General features: G+C 38.7%; 1 protein-coding gene and 1 pseudogene across 2 annotated transcripts; both read right to left on the bottom strand.

The window, feature by feature from the left end:
• Positions 1–158: 158 nt before the first annotated feature.
• LOC110053620 (transmembrane protease serine 9-like) lies at positions 159–13,807 on the bottom strand. Its single transcript, XM_020759875.2, has 11 exons — positions 13,710–13,807; positions 13,521–13,616; positions 12,099–12,328; positions 7,454–7,634; positions 6,603–6,795; positions 6,204–6,356; positions 4,969–5,253; positions 4,438–4,634; positions 2,576–2,768; positions 1,463–1,624; positions 159–911 (listed from the first exon to the last, which is right to left on the bottom strand). The coding sequence occupies exons 1-11, from the start codon at positions 13,759–13,761 to the stop codon at positions 521–523; spliced, it is 2,133 nt and encodes a 710-aa protein (XP_020615534.2). The 5' UTR covers positions 13,762–13,807; the 3' UTR covers positions 159–520.
• Positions 8,185–11,639, bottom strand: LOC149118748 (zinc finger MYM-type protein 2-like; annotated as a pseudogene). Its single transcript, XR_016201712.1, has 2 exons — positions 9,064–11,639; positions 8,185–8,978 (listed from the first exon to the last, which is right to left on the bottom strand). The product of XR_016201712.1 is annotated as a zinc finger MYM-type protein 2-like (transcript).
• Positions 13,808–20,398: the final 6,591 nt, after the last annotated feature.

Genomic DNA, 20,398 nt, shown 5'->3' with positions numbered 1-20,398 from the left:
AGATCATTGACGCTTACCGAACTCTGGAATTTCTGCAACTTCCAAAAACACCTGCGAGTTAATCCATTCTTTTTTTTTTTTACTCTGCCTCATGCGAATACCCTTACTAATTATTCTGTTACACTTTCCCGTGCTGAGCAACTGAATGTGCGTCAAACTTTGTCAGTGCTTTAGTGATTTATTTCAATCATCGTTTTAACTGCTGACATGCCTCTTAGACTTACAGCCGTTCATTTCTTTCGCCTCACAAAGGTTTTTAAAGGCACATGATTATCAAGTCCTACAGATCAATTTACATTAATGTCTTGGCAAATGGTTTATTTATGTGCTATCTCGTATTTTTATTATTTATAGCCAGGAGCCAGCCTGACGGTATATAAATACCTTTGCTAACCGTAACAATTCGCGTACGCGCTTTCATCTTCATTCGCAAACGGATTAAGTCAAGAGGCTTTACAGAATAATGGTTTCACTATTATCATTAATCAGTTCCCACAGATCATCGCCCCGTCTTCTGTGCTTAATTGGCGTTGATTTTGCTTTTGATCCATTTCAAGAGAAACGCAACCCGGGCATAGACACCAGGCTGGTTGGGTGCAGCACAGCCGTAGCCCCAGCTGGTGATACCATGAACGCTGTAACGACCATCGCTGCCTTTACACACCATAGGCCCACCACTGTCACCCTGGCACGAATCCTTACCTCCTTCCGGATAACCTGCACACACCATGGACTCATGGATTTGATTTTTGTATTTTTTCTTGCAGTCATCTTGTTTAATTATTGGCACGTGAGCCACTTGTAGCTTGTCTGGTTGTCCTCCACCCGACTTCAGGGTACCCCAGCCTGTGATAGCGCATGATTCCCCAGGGATTGGATCCGAAGTAGGAAAGCATGCGAGGCCAACGTAGCTTGAAAACGAAACAAAAACAGGAATAGCATTTCAGATAATAGGATTATTGATGATAACGAATACAAATACAACACTACTGTTGCTTGAAGTGATGGCCAGTGAGCAATACACTGCGACTATATGAAGCCATGATTGATCATCGCAGTTATATATGCAGCTCAGTTGGCAGAGCACTGCACCGGTATCGCAGAGGTCATGGGTTCGGATCCCGTTCAAACCTCAATTTTTTTCTTCTTTTTTTTTTCCAGGCCTTCTTTCACAGCTGCTTAAGCTGCGTATATAACTACGACGATCAACCCACGGCATGTCTTCGTATCTTTCACTGCAGTTCAAATGTATGATATTTTATATATTTACTTATACGCTGCAAATTGCTTAGTAAAACATTCTAAAACTAAAAAATATCTCTTAGTCGGCGTGTTGGACTATGTATTAAATGGGTTTTAATTCATGCACGCCTTGCGTGCCTATGTTTTAGAAAGTGCACGTGACTGTTAGCGACAAACCGTTGGTGACAGATCTATTGTAGACCAACTTACTCTTCCTTACCGGTCCAGATGGGCAGGCCTGTCAAGTTTTAAAACTGCAACGTCATTATGCATCGTGTTTGAGTCGTAGTTCCCGTGCATGATGATTTGTAAAACTTTAAACTTCTGTTCGTTCGAAGATGTTGCGCCAGCGTCACTTTCCTCACGATAATGTGCACCCATTCTAAATAAAGGCATGAAAAAGATCAGTCTAACCGAAATACTCTTTAAGGTTAGTGTGGATTCTAATTGAAAAACTGCATCGAACGAATTGATCAGCAGATCTAATCGGTAAAAAATAAAAAAAATTACAATACATGGGCCGGCAATCAACCTCTTTTGTTGCAAAACGCAAGGAATTGTGGTCGGTGGTGAAATCAAAGGCGCAATGAACTGTCGTTATGCGCGAATGGAAGAATTAAGATGCGCTGTTTTCCATGTGCTCTCTTCGATCGATGAAAGCAGGGATGAAAGCTATCGGGAACAACAGGAGCACAACTTATCAGTCCATAATATCCAACCAAAACGCTATTGTGAAGGTAGTGAGTCAAAGGCACTCGGCCGCCGTGCTAGAGAATCGAGTCAATGTTCAAAATTTTATCGTTTGATTCTATTAAAGCTCTTAAAACCGGATGAGTAGAAGTAAAGCAGTTGCAATAACTCAGGTGAAAAAGGTTCAACGTTGTATTTTGCTACTGATGATGCCTTTCTGTGTAAAATGCCACAACAGCAAGCCAAATCCAGGTGGAAGCGCGAGTTTCGTCCGTAAGAGAGCTCTGAAAATGTAATGAAGCTTAATGCTGCTGATTGCTGAAATCCGAGAAGTTAAATAAACCGCGCAGTTTGCATGTGTTACTGTTACCGACGATCTGAATTCTGTATGGGGACAACCCTGCTCTGCATTGACACTTTTTATATTCTCCTTCCCTTCGGCAGCATTTTGTACCATTTAGGTAAACTAGTTAACTGTTGTACCTCTTGTCGATCTGATCTGAGGGGCCGAAATTGTGCCTCTTTCTTTCTGAGGGAAGAATGCTTGAACAAAGTATGAAAGCTAGCGTTTGTGGCTACCAGAAACTCGCAGCGACAGTGAGCTTAGCTAAGGAATAAAATGCATCCTAAGTAACATCCTAACCTAACCACGATGTCTTTAGGTTTCGAGCCATCCACGCAGTGAGATGCAGTCATTACCCACTGTCTGTGCACTAAAGTTCCACCGCAGAACTGAGAACCTCTTGGACTCTGTAGAAGCGCCTGCCAAGGCCAATCACCCACTCCAGCTTCCACGCCCCCAACAATCCTTGAAGCAAATCCTTTACCGCACCCGTCTGTCAAAAAGGTTATATCAAGAGTCTGTTACTTCGGTCGACTCATTGGTTTTGGAGGGCATGGAACTTTTAACCCCCAGTCGTCTCGAAGGAGCGGGAGCGGACCCATCAATGAAAGGATTTTTCAGAATTCTGAATTCGAAAAGAATTTTTACTCTGTGAGGCTGACACTTCCAGCACGAGTCTCCTGCCATCTAAATATGAGAGTTTCTATGGGAATGTAACGATCTTTTATAACTGCATGTTCGACATATGAAAAAGAGATTCAATGTAAACGGCTTACTTTGACTCCTCTTTGTGCTACTTATGTTTCCGTGTCTTTTGGGGGCCGTTTAAAGGAAAGCGATTCCAGCGCGTTTTAGTTTCACTAAGAGACGGAAAAAAAACAGCGAAACTAGAACTCGCTGGAATCGCTTTGAAACGGCCTCAAAACGTCACGGAAACACAACTAGCACACAGCAGTTGTCGCGACTACAAAGACATTGATCTAGTTCAATAACATTTAGTTCAGTTTTTGTACGCTTTACGCATCTAGAATTGTGGTGAGGTGATAATGACGTGAATCGAGACCTCGTGTTTTTCTGTGTGTTGGTTTTTAGTCGCCATGTTGATGTAAACGTTTTTGGCGGAAATATAGTTCTCATTTTTGTAGCTGTTGGTCAGTTTGGTGATCGCATTAGGCGACAACAGTCAAAATAAGACGTTCTTATTGAATATCTTTTCTACATTTCGAACTTTTGTACGATCGTTACATTCCCAAACAAACTCTTCTATTTACGTTGTTTTACGCCACTGATTGCAAGATATTAAAATGCTCACGGCTCCCAAGGAGTTTGCATGGGAGACCTGCGTTTTCATTTCCTGATGTTCTGAAAAAAAAAAAAAACGTGAACCCAAAATAGCGGATCTATGATGAGCTTTCATCAAAACGCGAACTAATTGGAGTCATTGGGGCGGTTAAGTGCAACCCGCCTCTCATCCTCCACCGAGGTGAACAATAAATTTACGTGAGCGGCTAAGAAGTAATTCATAATTAATAATTTTTTTACAGGGAAATTAGTCTTTCTTCCTACATAATTCAAACATTATCAAATCACTTAGAGCATGCAGTCCCAATTATTAAATAAAGCCGGCGGAATAGTGAGACCATTCGCATTGCTTGAATTGCCAAGGCCGCCGAGTTGGTAAACAATGTTGGAGTAGAATTCTAACTTAAACAACTAGGCCTTAAAATAAGGATTTCCAGTTATTTCTTTATGTATTAAATTTGAGGCTGTAGAGAAACCACGCGGACTAAATTGTCATTTGAAACTTGCAGTTGTGTACGCGCATCTATCAAGTGTTTTTTCAACAATTTCGCGTTTCTAAAGCCGAGCAAAGGCGAATGCCCCCATTTTTGTCTTTTCAGGAAGTTAATTGTGCAATGATGTTGCTAAATGATATTCTGTAACTTTCGGGGAAAAAAAACTAGTATTGCACGGTAGCTCAGTCAGTCAGATCATAACATTTGCGTTAGTTACAAGCAGAATTGTACTATAAGGTATTTTAGAGTAGAGCGCCGTGAAGATCTGGGACAAATATGGTAATATTTTACGAGAACATCGCAAGTTTCTATGGCCGTTTGTGCCAGCTAATACGTGCGTCTAAGGTTTACATATAACCATCTGACCTTGTGGTGGATTTGTTCCAGGCACTGGTGGCATCGTGGCTGGTGGAGCTGTTGTAGGTTTTCCCGGTTTTCCTGGTTTTCCGATTCCTGCCTTTTTCTGGATCCAGTCAATAAACATCGACACCCTAGCATACACTCCGTACTTTTCTTTGGCGGCGCAGCCATGTCCCCAGCTCGTTACACCGTGCAGGTAAAATCTAATTACAAAGTAGAAAAAGGTTGCTAGTCACGCGTTATCTACTAGTATCTGAATGGAAACCAAAATAACAGAACCTTCTATGCCAAGGAAGGCAAGTAAACTGGACACAGATTCAACGGTATTCCATATATATATTCTCTTTCTGACATCATGTGAGTTCCATTTCAGTATAGTTGTTACTTCATCCTCTGCAGTTTTTATACCTTAGCAAGGTATGCGATTTGAATGTAATTTTGCCCTAACTCAAGAGCTCGGCCCACATATATAGTCTACGTGTTTTTTATCTTATACTGCTCGTTTTTAGTTATGGGGGGTGGGACAAACACTCATACCTTTCGACATTACCATCCTTTTTACCGCAGACAAATGGTCCCCCGCTATCACCCTGACAAGCATCCTTTCCACCTTGCTTAAGGCCAGCGCAGATCATACTGCTATCAATAGCCCCACCATACGCCTTGTTACATACATCATGGGAAACAGCTGGAACTTGCACTTCATGTAACACGCCAGGTTGTGAACCTCCGGATGAAGTCGTACCCCAGCCTGTTGTCCAGCACATCTGTTGATCGGCTGGCTTAGAGAGAGCCTCCGGAAGGCATACTAGATTCACTTTGCTGCGTTCGAGATAGAACAAGCATTAGCGCTAATGTAGCCTGGTCAAATTAGCACTACCCATCGGACAAAAAGCCTTATAAGTCGTCTTTCAGACACAGATGAGCAAAACAATCTGTTCTCATTCAGATAGTGTGGGCATCCAAAGAAGAGCCCGATACCGCACTGTGTCAGGAACAGCTGCGGACAAAGCTACTACGTATGCTATGCACTGTCCTTTGGACAACATAAACATAGTCTCTTTTGACATTATTAGAAGTTTAGTTTTTATAGTTACCTTATGGACAATACGTCTTATGTTGCATTCTACTTGATTGTCTTGCACTGGTTTTGTCATCATAGAATCAAAACGGGTTTTAGAATGGAAATTACGTGTAGACCAGTTCCCAGTGTTTAACCTGACCTCGCTTACATTCGTATATACATACATGTACATACCGGTCAATTGATTGAGTTCGTATCTTCCCGTGAGGAATAAAATGATGTGACGTATATATGAAATAATTCATATTTGCTATGGTTGTAGATGAAAGTTCCAATGGCTTAAATTGGAAAATTTACTGCGATGATCATTCTTCACTTTCATCTACAACGGCAGTTCAAATATGAATTATTTCATATATACTTCACATCATTTCACCGTCCTCACGGGAAGATATGAACTCAATTAATTGACCTCGCTCCCAATGTGTGGCTTCATATATAGCTCAGTTGGTAGAGCATCGCACCGGTATCGCGGAGGTCACGGGTTCGAATCCCGTTGAAGCCCTGATTTTTTTCAGGATTCTTCTTTCCAATTGCTCAAATTGGAAAATTTACTGCGATGATCATTCTTCACTTTCATTTACAACCGTAGTTCAAATACGAATTATTTCATATATACTTCACATCTTAAAAAGAAACTACCGTTCACAAATGATGACCTCTTGCAGGTTAAGTCTACAGCTTTTACCTGTTCAGGTTGGCCTTACGTTCTAACTTCAGAAGTGCGACGTCGTTGCTTTGTGTTCTCTTGTTGTATTTTTCGTGAGCAATGATCTGAATAACCTTAAAGTCTTGGACAATTGCACCTGGTTTTTCACCTTTTCTTTTGTGTGCTCCTAGTCTGCAATAAATACATGACAAGAAACAGTGGAAATAAATAGTGGAAATAATGGCTTGAAAAATTTATCAAGGAAACGCTACGCTTTAATGAAGATTATGCCTTGGACTAGAACAAGGAACAATTGTTATTTTACTCTTTTAACTAAAAGAGAAACCAATTTACAATGGCAACTTTTTCCAAAATCTACGAAACTCAATAAAGAATAGTAAATAGTACGTATTTTTTTCTTTTCACTGGCCTTCTTACCTGACTTGAACGCTGGCAGTGCTCTCCCCATCGATACAATGGGCAGCGGTCAACACCCACTGAGGTGAGATCAGCGAGCCTCCACAGAACTGATTCTTTCGCTTATCCATCAAAAGCGCCTGCCAAGGCCATTCGTTATTCTTTGCTGGGTTTCCACCTACTATTCTTTGGTTTCCTTTAAGCCCACACGAGCCTGGTCAATGAAGGTATCAGATTTGGTGAAAAAAATTAAAAGTGCCGACGAAAATAACATAAATGAGCCAGAATGACAATCTGTAAGTCTCGTGCGAATTATTTTATTGTATACATTCAGCTGCGCCTGTTGTACAAGCGGCAGTCAAAACCGAGCTGTCCTACCGTAACAACACGATAACAGCCTTTTCCTGTGCAGCTCACCAAAAGAAAGACAATGCTGAAGTTCCTTTGGCCTCCTCTAATACTTAATTCAAGAATTCTGGGTTAAATTTGACGAGGAAAAACATAAAAATAACAGAAAAGAACACAACTATTATCCTACCTGGCAACAGCGATCAAAGAGCGAGTTGCCTGACGCGGTCGACCCAATTTTGGCGCCAAATTAGAAGCCAAAATGTTTCCTATTTTTCCCTTTTTAAAATCTGATAGGTTTTTGTTATTATAAATCCCTTTTCGCGAATATTAATGCCATCTCCAGTAAGAAAAATTACTTGACTTTAAAGCTTTTTGCGTAAGATGCATTTAACGTCAGGACGGTGCAGTTCTTCCGCCGCCTGCTGAGTCCTGATTGGTCAATTCAAATTTCAGGTGTACCAGCCGTATGCAAGGTATGTTATGTTTAGGAATATCATTGGAAAGAGCTCATCCTTATGTACCTGTTGGTGGAGCCGTACCAGGCACTGGCGGAGTGTTTGGTGGTGGGGGAGTTGGATGACCTGTCGGTGGCGTCGGTTGACCTGTCGGGGGACTGGGTCCGCCGCAACCATCAGTGAATGATATGTCATCGATGGCTATGGAACCTCCCCTTTTTTCCCCTCGAAAACCGTAAATCGTAATCTGAAAGAAATTTCGGTAGAAAACCTAAGAGACCGTTCATTTTTTATAAGGTAGGGGGGGCTGGTGGGATTTGGGGGGGGGGGGCCATGCGAAAAAAAATGGCCTTCGAGGGGGGGCCATCCCAAAAAAATAAGGGAAAAAGAGGGGGTCACGTGAAATATTTTAGTAAAACTTTAAAATGGCATAATGTTTGAATATCAAAAAAATTGCTATAGAATAAACATAGAAGGCAGGATATAAATTTATTACAAACTTTCCTTCTGCTTTCTCAAACTCATTAATTATTCATGAGCTGATGACCCAATCAGCTCGCATCAGTTGGGTCAGGTGCATGTATGTTGATACCCAATGAACATACCGATCAACACACGGTAGATTAGTTCAAAAACTGATCAAGACACTGATCAAGAAACTTGAATTTTAATCAGTCTTAATTATAATTCTAAATACAGCATTTTTCCCGCTTAAATCATTGCTTACAACAACAATACAGCAACATATTATTCCTTCTTAGACATCGTTACATTAATTGTACAGTTTTTGGATTTTCCTTTCTGGAAAACAACATCCGTTAAAGATTGATCCTGTTTCTCTGTGGTAAAACATGTAGTTGTACTAACAACACTTGGACCTAGGATCTTTGAAACTTTAGACACATTTTCTTCTGTAGCCTTTTCGTACTGCAACAATGCATTAGAACGATGCCCCGACCTTTCGCGAATCAATTTTTCTTCAACCCCAGAATTGAACAGGGAGGAAACACAAGTAACGCGCAAACTGTGAGCGGTTTTGCGTTTAAAGCCTGCCGCGTCGCACATGTCAGGCAAAATCTTGTTCAAGCTGTTGATGCCTACGGGCGCTTTATCGAATGCGAACCTAGTTTTTGATGGCTTAAAGTAAAATGCAGTAACTTCCTTTGCATGAGTCTCAACTAACCCTACATACAATCTGAATATCTCAACAAGGCACGGCTCGTGCTTTTCCTCAATAGAATGACAAACGTGCTTGACCACTCGCGGCACATACTTTAGATCACAAAGACCTCCATGATAAGTCTTAGAGGCATTTTCTTCAAACTTAATAAAATTTGGACCAATTTCAAAGTTGTTTACAACAATATTTCTGTGATCTCCCCCCCGCAACCCAAAAACTTTTCCGTTGTAGAAATAGATCGTGTTCAATAACGACTTAGCTGATGTAGTTCCCAGCAATTTCTTTTGCCAGAATACTGCTTCTTCTTGCTCGCTCACAAACTCCTTTTCCTCTTTCTTACACTTAATGTGAAGCCCTTCTCGAACGCCATTCTTCATCTCGGCATCTAAGCAACGTCGGAAAAGGACAAACCTTCAAAAAATAACACACAAAATTAAAGTCCTGAAACAGTGCATTTTAAATTACTAACCAATTCGGTCTAAAAGTTGTCAAGTACCTTTTGTCACTAGCGTCCAGAGGATTCAAAGCTTCTGATCCATTTTTCTCCTCCAAATAACGCTTGAGGGCACAAATGATACCATAAACAGACTTCGGAGGGTATCTTTCACCGGACTTTTTAGCTACCTCCATCACAAATTTTGACAACCAATAGTTCAGCGACAGAGCGTCCATTCCAGCAATATCTACACTCACAGCGGTAACATTGTGTAAATCGTAGTCCTTGAAGAGACCGCCACAATCTAATACCGGAACTTTAACCTCTCTCAACCTCTGCCATTCGGCAAAAATGTTCACAGCCCACTTGTTTTTATACTTAGTTGAAACTGGAACAGCATCATTCACCAAAACATTTTCTTGAGAAGAGGTTTTTGGAACTCGAAAACGTTCTGATCTCCACTCGATCTCCATCACGCGGCATAATGTTAATTTATTAAAAATTCAACCTTTAAAACTTGCCCACATGGCCGCATATAAAAGATTCATTTCATTTACCATATGAATAAAAAACAGACAATAGCCTATTGAGCACGCCTACTAATTACCTATTCTTCGAAAAAAATTCTCATGCTACTTTGAGAAGCCAGCTCAAAAACTCGTGCTTCGTTTTTCATCAGGGGTTCCAAACACCTCGAAACAATAAAAGCACTCCCCCTTCGGCGTCGTGCTTTCATCTGTTTCTCGGTGTTTGGAACCCCTGATGAAAAACTCGCACTCGTTTTTGATCTATTACTTAAAAAAACGTTTGGCGACAAAAAGCATTTGTAGCTACTGAAAAGAAGTATTTAACACTGTTATTTTCGAATGCAACTTTCACTGGCACTCATCTTCATCTCCGCTGTCGTCGAGTTCTTCGTCGCCGCTTGTGCTGCTATGGGAGTGTCTTTCACCAATGCTGCAAGAAGCAGCAATGCTTTCCGTCAGAGTGTACTCTTCAGGGTACATGAAGGTGTAAACATAATCTCTGACTTTCCGCTCAAGGTTGGTGGTGATTCTGCTGCTTGCAGCATCGATGAAATAATTCCCTTCCAAGAGCTGTGCGATGTATGGCCCATCTCTTCTAAATATCGACGTGGGCAAATTCTTCGCCCTGCTTTAAAGCAAGCCCATTGGACTGAAAGAGTGTGGAATCGTGTTCCTTTACATCTTTCAATATGACATTCAACTTTTCCACCATTGCTCTGTGCTCTTTGATGGAGAAGTTCAGTTTTCTTCCATCAGTGGGCTTCAACTGGTACCCTTGCATGAAAAATTCACTCGCCCTTTCTGAACAGCCATCCGCACCTAGAAAAATTGCTTTTTTTGCATGTAAGATGTCAAACTGCCTGCATCGTTCAGCTGTAAACCTTTTCTTAAACGACTCGTCGCTTTCGCCATTATTGCGCATTTTGGAACGAGCCTCTTTCATGATGCTCATGTAGTAATGCGCTCTTTCCCCGATTGGATTCAGTTCACAACATAAAGAAGAAAGAGCATGGAAGTGGCAGGCTGGTTTTATCTGACCCAGAGAGCGTTGCTCTATTTGCAGATAAGTTTATTGTCAAATCGAAGTTTGTGGTGGATTATCTTCAGCATCTTGAAGTGCTGGAATTTAAAAGGAAAAAGAGAGCAGAAGAAAAGGCAAAGTTAAGTAGGGAGGAGGATTATCCTTGGACTGAGTTGTGCGAAGATCTAACCAAGCTTAAAAAGCTACGTGTTCCAGAACTAGACAAGTACTCAAACCACCACGGGCTGAAGCAGCATTTGAAAAGCAGCAAGGCAAGAGCGAGAAAGTAAAGGCAATTGTAAGACATTCATGCTTGTAGCAGAAGAGTCCTCTCAGAGCTGGCCAACCAACACTGAGAAATGCCAGGACATTGACACAAAATGACAACAGGGCAAGTGCTGACAGCAGTGAAACGGATGAAAGTGACAATGACGAGTATGACAGTGATGCCATTGACTCTGGGGGAGAAGATGACACAAGAGACGTCATTCTTGCATTCATCAATTCAGATGAGGAAGATGCCAATGAGAGGCCAAATGCCACACGCTCAGGGCGAGCCATAACTAGGAGATCCAAAATTGGCTTCTCTTTCTTTTGATTTGTTTTTTAAACAACAGCTCTCTGTCGTATAGAGATTGTAAATATTGTCTTCATAGTGAGCACAATAACGTGAAGTAGGGGGATAATAGAGAAATATTAAAAAAGTTGAAATCTAAATATTGTTTGTTCAATTTTTTTTGGGGGGGGGTCATCCCAAAAAATGACCGCTATAAGGGGGGGCCATATGAAAAAATTGGTAAGCTGAGGGGGGGTCATGCGATTTTTAAATGGTGCTTCCCAAATCCCACCAGCCCCCCCTCCCTCATAAAAAATGAACGGTCCCTAACAACGGAAGGTCAAGCTCTAACAACGGAAGCTCATAAAGAACTTACAGTTTAGTACTAGTATTTTCTCACAATAGATAAAGCCATTTGTCACCTTTTCGCAATCTTTCCGTAAAGTCGTCGATGTAGAAGTTAATTGCACCAATTCATGCTTTTGATTGAAGTTTGGCATTATGAAGCTTGAAGGAAATCGATAATACCATGACAACGATAACGTGGAGTCAGTAAACGACCACTTTGCAATATCCGGATATCATATAAAAAGCTAAAACTAATATATTGAACATGGTTTATTGCAATAATAATAATATGTGACTTCAGGATGGACACTAACACAATAATCCAACTTTGTAGGTGTTACACTTAAGCCGCCTCGCCCACACTATGCCGGAGAAATTTGGAAACGCAACTTTATTTCTACGGTTAGGCCTAAAGTCTACATTAATGCATCACAAAAACGGAGCTTTTCGAAATCGATGACATCAGGAAAATCATGTGATTTCCCTGGCCAAGGTTTTCTCAAACACAAATCCAAAAATTGTTTCGTTTTCAATTTTTTTTTCCGGGATATTGTGGACGGACGGTTACATTTGATGCGTTTTTAGAGTGAAAACTCTGTTTTCAAATTTCTCCGGCGTAGTGTGAACGGGATCTTAAACGCACCTTCCTTTTTGCTTTAGTGACCTCGACTTGAGCCTTGTGCCAGTCAGTATCTTTAGGTCCTTTGAGCTCCAACACTAGCCGACCCATGTCAACCCTCACCTCTATCGAACCAGCTCCGTTTCCTCGCATATTATACCAAAAGGTCAGACATGTATCACCCTTGAATTTAGTGTAAAGGCCAGCGTTATCATCGAGCATGCCTTTGCTTGCGTCCATGGACATAAAGTAACCTAGATCCAGTGTTAAAAAGAACATAATTTATTATTTTTTTAGGTATTGATGAACTACCGGGATTCTTCAAGAAATCAGAATTATAAACCCTATTCATGACTGCCAATTAAAAATTCTTTTGTAAGTAGTAAAATTAGCCCAACTAACCTCGTTTTTGAGTTGATAATTCAAACTGAGAATTTTTTCTCTCAAAGGAGGTTAGTTCGGCTAAATTAAAAGAATTTTAAATTGGCTAAATCTATGTATTAAATATGTTTCTTATATAATCTTCATGGAATGCTAGCAGGAATTATTGATTTTTTACGTTCTCTCGACAAATGTCCCTATTAGGTACTAAGTTTAAGGGAAATGAGGTGAAACTGCAAGTCCAGGAAAAGGCCGTGAGCCAGTGAAGGATTTCGCACGAAAAACGTCAGTAATAGGAGATTTTTGGTAGTATATTGTTGTGGATGAAAATAGAAAAACATTTTATGCGTAATTTCTTTCTCTATAGTAAACCGTACTTCGTGTTACCTAGAGTCGACATAGCAAAAACTTGTAACGCGTATATCATTCTCTAAATTAAAAAAAAGCAAAGTCTTCTAGCTACAATTTTTCATTCATGATGTCCGATGCAAAGGCCAGGAAGGACAGGAATTAACCAGAGCGAGAGAAAAAAAACTCCAAAAGCCTTATGTGCTAAGAAACAAAGGGTTGCTAGAACGGAGTTAAAATATGAAGGATCACAAACTTGGAATAAAAGTGTTATTTTTTTCAAGATGCACCTTCTATCCGTTGAAAGGTCATAGATGCGATTCCTGTCAAGGGTTTCTTTGTCCTGCGCCCAGCGACAAACTGAATACATTTCACTTACGTTTAGTTTAAAAAAGTATGTATATTAAAACATCATTGAGAATCCAAAATAAATACACTCAGTGTGTATGCATGTAACTGAAGATGATCGATGATCAATCGAGATATGTTTTGCAGACGGTGGTTGCTTATCAGTTATTGTTTTTCTGCTGAGCTTGAGACTGGCAATAGTAGAATTAGTATTCTCGTTCTTCTCAAGTTTGTGAAGACTGCGGTAAAGATGCCGTTTCTAATCAGAAAAATAATCTAGCAGAAAACGTTTTCTTTTTCATGTGTTTTGAAGTTTTGTATTCGCAGATGAAGGAAGGGAATGTTATTCAGTCTAGACTTTTGACTAACCTTTTCCGGTGTGAGAAAATCCCTGGCGACGATTCCATTTTAAGAAACTATTGCAATCGTTTATCCAGCCACATTTGCCACTCTCAAAATCACAATCTTGACGACAAAGAAAAATGTTAGAAACAAGAATGAAAGAAAAGAGTGAAGTACATCAAAATGACATAAAATAGAATCAATTCTGCCGCTTACCTTTAGCCGCAAGTGAAACTACCAAGGAGGTTAACAGAATGAACACGAGCATTGTGCTGGTTCTTCCCAACAATTGTAACCCTTTACCGGGCAATGAATTATATATAGCGACCTTGTAAACTAAACACAGGCTGAAAACATTCATTATTATTCATGTCAAATATGGATACATTAAAGTTATTTGCCAAAAAGGTCCACAACATTAACCTCTATTGGTTTGCTGTGAGCAGAGTTTAATTTAGTTCAGTTTGTTTTTCCATTCCTTGTTGGCATGTTGACCAATAGCTGTTTTGTACACGACGTTGACGTAGCAGTTAGCTGCAGTTCTTTAAATCATTTTATTATGAAACAATCATTTCAAAACAAACCACCCTAGAAGGGTTCATTTAAACCAAAAAGAGACCTGAAATATAAGTATAATATTAACTGAATATATTACATATTTACTAGGAACTGCATAGTAGAGAGAAAAGAGATTTAAAATTTGTATCTTGCATATAATTTTTGTCTAACGGACAACAAACATCACTAAGCGAAAAGTCCTCTGCGAGAGTATGATATTTGTACCAATACTAATTTTGAAATATCAACCTTGCAACGCTTGCTTCATCTTGTTTACAACAGAAACACTTTTGATGGTTTAAAGGGCCATCTAAAAGATAAAATGTGTTTATCTTACATGTCACGCTCAAATTTATTTTACAGCAGGCTGGCAAAATAAAACTGACTCGTAGCCAGATATAAAAGCAACAAGCCATTTGCCTTAATGCACCATCTTTGCATTGTGTACTTCGAAAAAAGTGTTTTACTTCTTGCCCCTTTGTTTGTCATTACAACCACTTGACAGAAGGGCTATTTCTTGACAGATCTCTTAACTCTTCAAACGAAAGACAATAATGTCACGATTAAAATACATTCAAATCAGAATCAAAATTTCAATGAATAAAATTTTCCTTATTACACTGGAAACCCAACTGCAAAAGAGGGACGTAGCATATTTTGATGTACAGGCTGGAATATGTTCTGAGTTGTAAAATTTTCACTACATTACACATCAAGTGCCCTTCTGGCAAGAGCTATGTAAACACCATAGTGATGTCGCAATTGTTCATTTCGTAAATACACGCCTAAACATCTTTTCAAGGGACAAGGATTTCATTTTGTTATATTTTTGTATAAGTTCCAGATACAGCTGAATAAACTGGCGTCTCTTCGCGGAATTTCAAAACAAAAGGAGGGATGATAGCGAAGTAGCTTTTTAATGATCTGTTTACATTACCTCTGATTACTCTAATATAGTTGTGATAGATTGTTTGGATCAGTTTTTGGAATGGCAATAACACGAGAGCTTTTACTTTTAAAGTGGTGACAAACAAAAAGTTAATCATCACTCAAAATAACTCAAGAGCGCAATTAAAAAAATGTTTGATATTTGTACAAAACGAGTGAATTCACTCAAAGCAAGGAAGTTAAGAAAAAGATGACCCTACTTATAATTACAGATCCAGATTGTTAATTTTTTAAGCTCATCCAAATAACACTTTATTAAGATAAATGCCTGGAAATGGGAGAGAGATGTATATATTTATGATCATTAATCTCTGGTTCAGAGATGCATTCTCATCATAATAATATTGACTCGTTCAGGTTTCCCATCCTCAAATTTCGGGACCTTTCCCTGTATCGTAATATATATCGACAACACATCATTTTATAGCAGACTCTATTAAAGGGACGATTGTTGCAAATGTGTTTGTCCAGAGCATTTGACCTTATTGACCATTTTAAAAACTCTGATATAGCTAAATTAACAGACCTTTTTGATTTCAATTTATGAAAAGCCGGAGAATACACAGTTGTTAAGTGTATTTAAACTGTTAAGTGAAAACACGAAGTATTGGTAACACGTCCTCCCTCAACTGTGTTTAATACACAAACTAAAAAGGCACTGATATTTACTATAACTAATTAAAACCATGGTGAAGAAAAATCTACTTATTAAACTGAACTTAACCATTATAAGAAGAAAATAATAACTTTTTACTTGAAAAGCCATCCGGTTCATCCAATCAGCAATGCGAACCATCAAATTTCAAAATATATGTTTGCTGGGAATGAATAAACATAAATAACGTTCATCAGGGTTCCTGTTGGATTGCACAGATAGCCGTTGTATCGAAATCGCAAGTTATGATCGGCAAGAAGAAATGGTCGAAGCGATCGTGAACACTACCGATGCAATAAAACTCAGTGAAAAAAATAAACTTTTCTGAAAAGTGTACTTTAGGACAAAACTGAAGCGAGGGGAGTTAAAGAAATCGGTGTAGACACAGCTGTTTCGTGCAGAATTTCGACGATACATTTGTGAATTTACAATCTTTACTACCCCATGTATACGCTTAAGTTGCACCTAAAGATTCGGTAATAAATACGAGCTGAGTCAACTGCGGTTCAAAATCTACTTGAACACTTGTTGGCAGGCTTGTATTATTTCGCGAATTTGTCATCTAACGGGGATATTTTATTACATATTTTAATTGGGACGTCTTTCATGAATACAAGGGTAGATAGAGAATGTTTTATTTCTATTCCCTACGCCTTCCTAAGAACGGAAAAAGATGATATGAATTTACAGCAAAACGTGAGCAAACTTCTTTCTTCCCCAAGCCATTTCAAAATCTGCGACCAAACATTTGAACATTTTGAAAAAATCTCTATCCAGGACCATTTTCTACGAGAAGATAACGTGAATTTATTGAGTTGTTTCAAACCGATGGGTGACTGATATTACACAGGCCATTCGAAGATCTGGGACAAACCATTTGAACGTTTTAAAAAAAAATCCCTATCCAAGGCTATTTTCTACGAGAAGAAAACGTGAATTGATTGAGTGGTTTCCGATTGGTGACTGACTTTACACAGGTCATTCCAAAAACTGGAACAAACCATGGACATTTTGAAAAAAACCCTCTATCCAAGGCTGTTTTCTTCGAGAAGAATAGCGTAAATTGATTGAATGGTTTCAAACCGGTGTGTGGCTGATGCTACACCACAGAGCTTAAGGTTTTAGAACTACAAGAACTGACACTGAGATATTAGTTAACAATTAGATTAGCTGCGAGCGGGGATTTTGTATTGACGAAGTTAACAAGGTGCTGCAATCAGGCCTAACAGTGTTTCGTTTCAAGCTAGAAAACACTTTAGCGCGTATCACTAACCATGTTACAAAGTCCTTATTAATTTTGCGCAAGTTATTACCACAGCTTACAGCACGGATGGTAAATACGCGCGATACCGCTTTTCAGAGTAAAATGCAACATTGTTGCCCGGCAAGCTAATGACTCATTACTCTTCAACTCTTATTCTCGCAGATTAAAACTGAATAACCAATAACTTCCTTATTTCTTTTGTCTTTATTGCTCTTTATATCTTAAATACACAATTCATGTTCTCATCATCTGGTCGAACCAGTTCCTGAACTTGGCAACTCATGCAAACACTGTGTATCCTTCATTTGCAGAGCACCTCGGGGAGCCCCAGCTCACTGCTCCTTGTAGTACCCAGTTTCCAGCCGAATTCTGGCAAACGTAAGGGCCTCCTCTGTCTCCATGACAACCACTAAGAACAGTTCCGCTTACACCACTGCAAATCATGTTTGCGGTGATTCGCAAAGATGAGCCTCCTACACGACAAATATACGCGTTAATTAGAGTTACATCATTGATGAAAAGCAGTGTCAAGAAAGCAAACTCAGTGGTACGAGAAGGCACTCTGTCTGAAAAGTATGTCCGTGACCATCTGTTGCTCTTTGATACATATGTCTTTAAATACATCAATTGTTGTTCACATCTTTTTTTTCGGTAATATTGTTTAAAGAAACATGAAAATTATTTGGGTAATTCAGTGCACTGAGAAATCTACTAATATACTAATGAAAATGCTGCAATTTGACTAACTGAATTATCGTATACTATTTAAACAAGAGAGTGTTTCTGTCGAGGAACTATTGGCTGATAGTTGCCCCGCGGAAATTTGATGTTCTTAAAACAAATATGTGCCTGACAAGCGAAGCTTCGAGGGCAAATATGCTCGTTTTAAGAACATCAAATTTCCAACACTGGACGAAAAGATGGATTTACTCAACTTGAAAACGTGAGCAAATCTAATGCAAATATAGTGCTCTGAATTTGACACATATTTGCGCTTTGATGCAAAGTTGACACAAACGAGATTTGCTTGTGTTGAATTTGTGTGCAAATATAACTGTAAATCTGACATTTGATCTTGATTTGCCTCAGTTTTAAAATGAAGGCAAATATACAACTTTCACACAAGTTTGCTACAGATTTGCCTACCAAACCAAAATTAGAGTTTTCACTGCAAGGGCAAATCTAGGCAGAAACAATGCAATTCTCTTTTGTAAATAATCACTTGAATTGTACAAAAATATAAAATTTCTAAGCAGTTTATTCACGTTTGCAGGAAAAGCAAACATTTTTTTCAATTGTTCTGCTTTTTGTTTTTACCGAACATTTTGCATGAATATACAGTATTTGCAATCTAACTGGTAATTTCATCCTGTTTGTTTCACAGTTGTCATTGATAGTATTTTTTTGTCTGCATAGTTTTCACTGACTGCCAAAAGATGATTGCATCTTTGCAGAGGCCTTCCTAAAAATGACCACATTTTGAGAACTCTATAGTGAATACTACAAAAACAAACAAAAAAGTTCCATCATTTAGTCACATTTGAATTGTGACTGGTATGCATAAACTGAATTCTATGAAAAGCCTTTTGTATAACCTTAGGGCAATCAAAAGCCCTCAAACCAATGATTTCTTGAATTTTTTGATGTAAAAAAGAAAGGCACATTGTTTTGCACATGAAGGGATTACTATTTTGATAAAAAATATTTATAAAAGGTAAAGGTTAACACTTTGCGTATTATCACTATATCATGACTAATTCTCACTTGTGAAATATCACGTAATATCTTATGTTTCTTGTAAGTGATGTTGATAATATCATGATTTATCAATGGTTTTATAAGGGAATGTTTGCTTTGATATTCCACATTAGGTTTTTATCATATAAGCATGTTGTCATGATATTATCATATTTTATTAAGAAAGAATTTTTTCTTACCCCTGTGATATAATGATAAGTCATGATATTATCAGAATATTTAATTAAGAATGTCTTTTCCTCTCGTGATGTAGTGATAAATCATATTATCAGAAAATACATTGTATAATTAGGTAAGAATGTTTTCTTCCCCTATTATAGAGTGATAAATCATGATATTATCAGAATATATAATTAAATACGAATGTCTTCTTTTCCCTGTGATTAAAATGATATATCATGATACAGTGCTGTCCCTTGACAACAAATAAAAGATAACCGCAAGCAAACAGCAGTGAAACTAACTGATTTCGATATTATCATGGTATATCAAACAAGTAATAAGTTTCTGGGGGTTTTTTTTATTATTATATTTATTTTTCAATTACAATAAAAACCTTTGCATTCATTTACAACAAAAGAACAAACAGTTTAAAGCAACTCACAACACCTTTTTTCGTTTATTACAGGAAGTGAAGAGGCTGAAATCCTACCACTCGTATGAAATTGTCTGTATTTGTTCAGGATAGAAATTTAGCTTGAATTACTATATTGAAAAATGTCATGATTTTGAAGCAGACATCACGGAAAGTGAATTATTACTGAGCATAACGGGGGTATTCCCTTATATGGGCTATATAGGGATATGGTTTTTCAGCTGTTTTGGTCATAAATAGGGTATCGATTTTGACCACTTTGGTATCAAATAGGAACTAGTCTTGAATTGGATATGTTTTTTTCTAGAAGAAGCTACTTTTTATCATCATCAATAATACCACCAACAAAAGCCCTTAAGATTTAGGATTTAGGTCTTCAATAGAGTAAGGGTTTTGGGAAGCCGGCCGCACACCCCCACCGAATTTTTCTCGGATTACCCACCCCAAGCTTCGATCAATTTGACCGTTCTTGCAAGGTAGTTCTAAGCTGGCTGAAGTTGCAAAACACAGTTAATTAGTTGTTTTCAAGTTTATTAGTTTTCTGGATTCTTTGAAGTTCGTCAACGTTCATGCCACGGTTGTTGTTGTCGTTTTATAGTTTATATTTTTCGTTAGTTTAATTTTTATCTCACAAGCTGCAGTTAGATACTTGCGAAACAAATCAAAAATAAATATTTGGTCGCCTGCGCCTGTTAGCTCGAAAATTTACAAAAGGGGAGCTGTCAAAAGAAAAAAAATGTACACTTAGCCTCAAGGTTGCAGCTGAACAAATATTGTGTAGGACGTTGAATTTTAGTCAAATACACATGCAGTACTGGCCAAATCTCCCGTCTTCTTCTTTGCATTCCTGTTTTCTTGGACAGATCTTTTAGAGCTCAAGACATTATTTCCCAAAGTGTTTCTTGCTGGATTTCTGGTTGATGAATTTGCTCTCCTGTTAATCCATGATCGTGAAATTTCAAAACATGTCATTCGTGAACATTTACGTTTTACATGTAAGGTTAAGTTTGCGTACGAGCCAAGTGGCCCATCAGGCCGGAGCTTATCCCGGTTTCTGTAGCATGAAGCGACTAGGAGTATTTCTACTCCCCCCTGGATGGGATGCTAGTCCATCGTAGGGTTACCCC

This window comes from Orbicella faveolata, unplaced genomic scaffold (assembly GCF_042242905.1).
Source record: "Orbicella faveolata isolate gen_17 unplaced genomic scaffold, um_ofav_v1 contig_1, whole genome shotgun sequence".
NCBI classification, from domain to species: Eukaryota; Metazoa; Cnidaria; class Anthozoa; order Scleractinia; family Merulinidae; genus Orbicella; species Orbicella faveolata.
The sequence above is the reverse complement of the archived record's forward strand: the minus strand, read 5'-3'. Positions and strand labels throughout refer to the sequence as shown.